This window comes from Octodon degus, unplaced genomic scaffold (assembly GCF_000260255.1).
Source record: "Octodon degus isolate 3935 unplaced genomic scaffold, OctDeg1.0 scaffold00045, whole genome shotgun sequence".
NCBI classification, from domain to species: Eukaryota; Metazoa; Chordata; class Mammalia; order Rodentia; family Octodontidae; genus Octodon; species Octodon degus.
Window position 1 is genome coordinate 2,161,651 of NW_004524621.1, and position 6,793 is coordinate 2,168,443.

Below are 6,793 nucleotides of genomic sequence, written 5' to 3' on the forward strand. Positions count from 1 at the left end.
CAATCTGGTAAAAGCCATTTATGAAAACCCAACAGCTAACATAATCCTAAATGGGGAAAAACTGAAATCTTTTACTCTTAGATCGGGTACAACACAAGGATGTCCTCTATCACCACTCCTATTCAATATAGTTCTGGAATCATTAGCTACAGTCATTAGACAAGAGAAAGAAATAAAAGGAGTAATAAATTTCTGAGGACAGTAAAATATAAGAAGAAAAAGCTGGGTTTTGTCTATTACATGCTTTATACACTACACAGTCTTCTCATACAACCAGGTACTATTTGTACATTACTATCCTTAAAGCAAAACCTAACAGAGTCATTAGTGCAGGTACTAGAAAAAAAATTATTTCAACAAAATTATTACTTTCATAGTAATTCTTATTTCCAGCCAGGCATGGTGGCACATGCCTGTAATTCCAGCGCTCAGGAGGCTGATGCAAGAGAATCATTGGAAGCGTGAGGTCAGTCTGGGCTACAAAATGAGCTCAAGGCCAACCTGAAGTACATAGTGATACCCCGTCTCAAAAAGACTAAGGAAATAAATAGATCATTCAAGGCCGGGGGGGGGGCAATTGAGATTGAGATTGATTCTTATTTACAAAGTAAAGCTGTACATGGTACATGGCTAAAGAGAAATGACAGAATAAAACATAAAGAAAAAGAGCTTGGCCCCTGGGGCAGACAGCAAAATCTCAGGGAGGAATGGTTTTAGGTATCTTAGAATGCAGATACTAAAGACAAAAGTATAGTAATGGAAAAACAAGAAACAACATCCTTGTAAAAGGCTGAGCAGGAGATAAAGAATTCAGTAGTTAATGTTCAATAAAGCCAAATAAAAGCTTCAAGAGACAGAGTCAAACCTGACAGAAAAAGGGAGGAGAAAAGTAAAACTGTTGGCAGAAATGGATTAAGAATAAACCACCACTTCCTCCAGAAGGTCAGAGGAGTAGAACCACCATATTCCAGAAAAAGAGAGGCTAGTTTTCAGGGCCAGAATATCCAAAGTACTACCATACCGGCTGGGGTCAGGCAGAATACAGGTATAAGTCAAGTTACATCTTGTTCTTAAAGGAAGGATGCGGCAACTAAATATGCATGAGAAAAAAGAAGTGGGGGTTGTGAAAGGAGATCAGAAGAGTTCAAAGGAGAGTTACATGAGAAATGCTAGCAGGCTCCAAAGCAGTTACCATCAAGCTGGAATCTGAAAGCAAAAAGAAGACAGACAGAGTGGGCACAACCTGCAATCCCAGCAGAATGGGAGACTGAGGCTGAAGGGTATAGGTTCAAACCTAGCCTGAGCAACTCAGCAATCAAATGAGACCTTGTCTCAGAAAAACAATAATAAGGGCTGGTGAGATGGCTCAGTGGTCTAAAGCACCTACTTAGAACAAGCTTCGCAAAGCACAGGGACCACGGTTCAATCCCCCAGCACCACATGCCAGCCAGCCCCGCCCGCTGGTGGGCTAAGCTGGCCACACACACACACACACACACACACACACACACAAATAAATAAATTAATTAAATTAAATAAAAGTACATTTAAAAAAAAAGAAAAACAATAATAAATAAAGGGGAGGCAGTGGCTCAATGTAAAAGCGTTAGGTTCAAAGTTCTCACTAAGGTAAGATAGAGACATGTAATTCTGTTGTCTTCTCTTGGCAAAGTCGAGTTATTGTAACAACTTGGATACATTAATGAAAGAACACAAATGTGCTCAGTATTAGATGAATGATCAAAATAAGGAAATAAAAAACAGTATAAAGATAAAACATTTTGTTTATTTAGTAAATATATACCATTTTCAGGAATTGGTTCCATGTCCCAGGGGCTAAGTTTTTCAATTTCAGTGTTGTCCCACCTGTTTACAAAAATAGTAAAACTCTTGGTTAGCCCTTCATGAAAACAAATTGCACATAAAAGTAAGACATCTCTTATGAAAGCAAACAAGTAATGAAATGGTATTAGCACTAAATATTTTGAAAGGATACTTTTCTCTTTGAACTATAAAATTGTATATCATGTTTATGAAGAAAATCTGAGTCCTGAGTGCCCCGTGCCCAAAGTAAAAGGTTTTACAGAGTGAGCAGGGGCTACTGGGATTTCAACTCAGGACCTAACACTTACCAGGCAGGTGCTATGCCAGTGAGCTGTATCTATGGCCCTTTTCTGTCCTGAGACAGGGTTTCACTATACAGTTTAGGCTGGCCTTGAACTCACTTTGTAGCCCAGGTTGGCCTCAAACTTACAGTGATCTTCCTGCTTCTGCCTCCTGAGTGCTAGGATTACAGGCATGCATCACTATGCTCAGATACAAGTGAATTTTAAATGATAGCCAAAGCTTTTTACTCTGTAGCCAATGAAAGGCAAAGGTTTCCTCGAAGATCAATGATATAGTATGTACTCCTGAAAGATGACCATAGCAATATCAAAGACATATTAGGACGCTATAGAATAGACCCAAGAAAGCAAGTTGGACCAACAGGTCAATCAGTAAGTAGGAAATTAGACATTCCAGAGGTCAGCCTGACATGACTCAATGACAGAAAATGTGTATTTAACCTGAATGTTTAACAGGTCACTCAACCACCTATCACATAAAACTATTCATAAATGATTAGTTTTCATCTGTATACAAACCTAACAATGTAACACTGGAAATGACTATCAGGATACTGTGGTTGATAGGGCTCTTGACTTAACACTGTTCCAAACCACCATGCATCATCAATAATAGATCGGAATCTGTCACCTATAAGATAAATGATCAAGTCTAAGGGATCCATTTGCTAACATTTATTAACACTTTTTAGCTATGAAATACCATATGATAGAGAAAGAAAAGAAATCCAAGTACAGTATATTTTAATTTTGAAATGAGCCATTCTTCCACATACTCCAGCAAGCTTCAGTGCTAAAATACATGTAAAAATGTTATACTCATCAATATATTAAACAGCCATGCAATATACTAAAATATAACAAAATGGTTTATGATGAGGTCTGGTTGTCTAGTGGAATTAAAAATTCACTCCAAAATGTTTTACAATGAATTCATATGGAAAACATAGAATTTCCTAAAGAAAAAAGCAAAAATATAACAGTAATGATAATTTGACTATTTTTGGGTTGTTGTTTTTTTTCCAGTACCGGGGATTAAACTCAGAACTCTGCACTTGGCATGCAAGCGTTTATTCTACTGAACTATCTCACGGCCCCAGACTATGGTTAATTTAAAGTTGTTACTATATAAGTAATGCCACATAAAATAATGTTGTAATTCTTTTCTCTTTATGTTCTAATTCTTAAAAACCATCCAATAAAAATTAAGTCTAAAGGCACTCTCAAAAAGATTTAAATATTAGTACTTAAACGGATTTAAATTGTACGCACTTATTCTACTGCATAGGAATAATATAAAAATAAGAAAATAAGTATTAGGAGAGTTCCTAGACAAACCAATAAAAATGCAGAAATAAACATTTAACTGACTTGAGTAGTTTTAAGACATATGAATTTCTAAATGTATTTTCTAAATGTGCCTAACTTCAGGTACTAAAATAAATTACATTTCCTTTGTATTTTACATATATCACAAAAGAAAAACTACTTTTTAAAAGTAACATAAGCCCATTTGGAAATTTTTTGACCATGTAAAAGTTTGTATTTCTACTTTTTAATTTTTATCAATACACATTTGTAGTGCCAAAAAAGACGCTCTTAGGGCTAGGGAGATGGCTCAGTAGAATAAGCGCTTCCCTGGCAAGCGGAAGGGCCTGAGTTCAATCCCCGTTTCTAAAAAAAAAAAAAAGACACTCTTATTGTAACTGTACCTTTTCCTTCACATCCACTACAACATTTTCAAAAGAGCAAAGAAAGTCACTTACTCAGCTATAGCTCACCCTGAAAATCTGCAACATTTTTCAAATACTGTAAGCTCATTTTGATCTTTTAAGAGTACAATTTAAAAAATACACTTTAGAAATAAAAACAAGCCATCCTCTAGCCATACTGCTCAGATTCCCAGTGAGAGGGTTGATTTTACGGTAGAACAAAAGTGAATTGTTAGTATAAAAAATGTAGCATACTAATTTCTCAGCTAGAAAAACAAATCAGAAACCACTAAATTACAAACAATAGTTAGAAACTCATCTCTAGAGTTTAGCTGTAAGGAATTAAGATTTAAATTACATTTCAAACTACTGGTAAAAATGGCAGCCTCAACACCTCATCTGAAAAATCACAATAGTGGGGAAGCTTTAAAAGTCTCTGACACTTGAAAGTTCTCACACTATTCTGCAGACTTTTGTTTTTTGTTTATTCAGTGCCCAGAAGATATTCTTCAGAAAAATTTCCTCTATTTCTAATCTCAATCCTGATCGATAAACACATTACTATTAAGAATACTCTATTTTAGAGGGCTGGCCAGATAGCTCGGCAGATTAAAGATATTAAACCAGATAGCTCTGCCTACTTAGGCAGACGCAAGGACCAGGTTCAATACCCAGTGTGCCACGCCAGCCCTTTCCCCAGGGTGCTCTGAGAGAGCAACTAAGACTAGGCATGGTTGCGTACTCTGTGATCCCAGTGCTTGGAAGGCTGAAAACAGGAAGGTCACTACGCGTCTGATACGTGTAATAAGACCCTGTACTAACTACATTATTTTACTTTCTTTTTTTTTTTTTTTTTTTTTTTTTGGCGGAACTGGGGATTGAACTCAGACCCTTGCACTTGCCAGGGAAGCGCTTATTGCACTGAGCCATCTCCCCGGCCCTTAAACTACATTATTTTAAAAATCTATTTTATACCCTTTTTTTTTTTTTTCTTTTTCCTAAGACAGGCTCTTGTTATGCAGTGCAGGCTGACCTTAAACACATGGAAATCCTCCCGCCTCAGCCTCCCAAGTGATCAGATTATAGGCATACCCTACCATGCTCAGCTAAAAACAGTCTATTTTAATTTTTTTAATTTAATTTATTTATGTGTGTGTGTGAGTGGGTGGGTGGGTGGCCAGCTCAGCCCACCAGGGGGCGGGGCTGGCTGGCATGTGGTGCTGGGGGATTGAACCGTGGTCCCTGTGCTTTGCTAAGCTTGCTCTAGGTAGGTGCTTTAGACCACTAAGCCATCTCACCAGCCCAGAATAGTCTGTTTTAAAGAGCAGCCTATCTATAATTTACCTACTTGCAGCCTGTACAGAAATGAACCAAACAGTATAAAGATTAATGAAATCCTAATAACATCTATGAATGTATACAGCAGGTGATGAAGCCTGAGTAAAACTTAACAGCGGTACGCTGGTTCAGAAACTAAATTCTTTCCACAATTCTGTTCCCAGAACTGTTGACACAATTTGGTAGCAGTGATTTCTGTGACAAGAACTGAAAAGACTAAGTTTGTCAACCGAGGCAACACCATATTTTTTTTCTTTTTTTGGTACCAAGGTGTCGCACTTGCCAGAGAGGTGCTGTGCCACTGAGCTACATCCCCAGCTCTAATACCACCTTATTTCAGGAAATAAGCTCTCCTAGATAAGATCACCTCCACACATGAGCTCCCTGGTAGCGCTCTACACTGGACAGTGACATATACACACACCTGCAGGACAGGGACTAGAGCAGCTAACTCTGCTGCCCACGTTAGACTGTATTACTTATCAATCATACCCTACATAAGGGCCACTTTAATATCATCACAAAAATCATGAAACCATTTACAAGTTATTTAGCATCTGTGCTGACATCAATTCTTTTTCTACCAACCCATATATCACAAGGTTATAGAACATTCTCAAAGGATTAGTTTCCAAGTCACTCCACTCAATTTTAGGTTGTTTTATCAAAATAAAATTCTTTAATACACCAGAGCATTTTCAGTGTGAAACGGAAGTTATTTTTCAACTTTCTGATCATTTTAGATCCTAGGACAATAGTGTAAGTTATACCACTGTTATATTAATAATTAAATATAATGTCATAGTGGGGACTCTAAAAGGATAAAGTAAGTCTACTTTCACCTACCTAAATAGGTAAAAATAATCTTTTTCAGATGACATAAAGCATTAAGGGGGGAAGAACAACTGCCTGGTTAAAAAGTGTACATAGAACCAATTCCAATTAGCAATGAGCCATAAGCAAAATATATCTATAGGTCACTTATGTTTCCTTCAAGAGTTTACATGTTTATAACACCATAATTAAAAGATCACCCCTACACATAATTAAAACAGAGCTCAGTAAAGTGAAAGACTAATTTTTAAAAGGTACATTTAAAATTCAATAAGGACAGACTTACAAGACTGCCAATTTCTCTGTCTTGCTTCATCATAAAACTGACGCAATACAAGGAAGTCAATAACATCAGGCATATCATGGTATCTAAGCAGAAACAAAAAATTATTACACTGCCTACAGAACAGAAAACAATATTCAAAAGAAATATATAATTTTAAATTTTTAACTAGCCATATTTCAAAAAGGTAATAAGCATGTATTTCATTTCACCAAATATACCTTAAATATTACTTCAATATGTAAAGATGTATTTTTTACTCTTTTTTCTTCATTCCGAGCCTTTAAGATGGGAGTATGGTGGAATGGTTGAAAAAGATGTGGTACTTTTATATAATGGAGTACTACTCAGCTATAAAGAATGATAAACTTGAAGCCTTCATATTTAAGTGGAGTGAAATAAACCAGACTTATTAGTGAAATAAACCAGACCCACATCTGTAAATATCATATTATCTCCCTAATATAAGGACTTACAATTCCATATATGACTAGGTTTCT

General features: G+C 36.4%; 1 protein-coding gene across 3 annotated transcripts in view; it reads right to left on the reverse strand.

Moving 5' to 3' along the window:
- Brwd1 (bromodomain and WD repeat domain containing 1) overlaps positions 1-6,793 on the reverse strand; it is a 153,031-nt gene that overhangs the window by 46,862 nt on the left and 99,376 nt on the right. For all 3 annotated transcript variants that reach the window (XM_004631770.2, XM_023716038.1, XM_023716036.1), the window contains exons 27-29: positions 6,297-6,379; positions 2,646-2,757; positions 1,805-1,866 (exon numbers count right to left, since the gene is read on the reverse strand). In XM_004631770.2, coding sequence (XP_004631827.1) covers positions 1,805-1,866; positions 2,646-2,757; positions 6,297-6,379 — 257 coding nt within the window. The remainder of the gene's footprint in view (positions 1-1,804; positions 1,867-2,645; positions 2,758-6,296; positions 6,380-6,793) is intronic.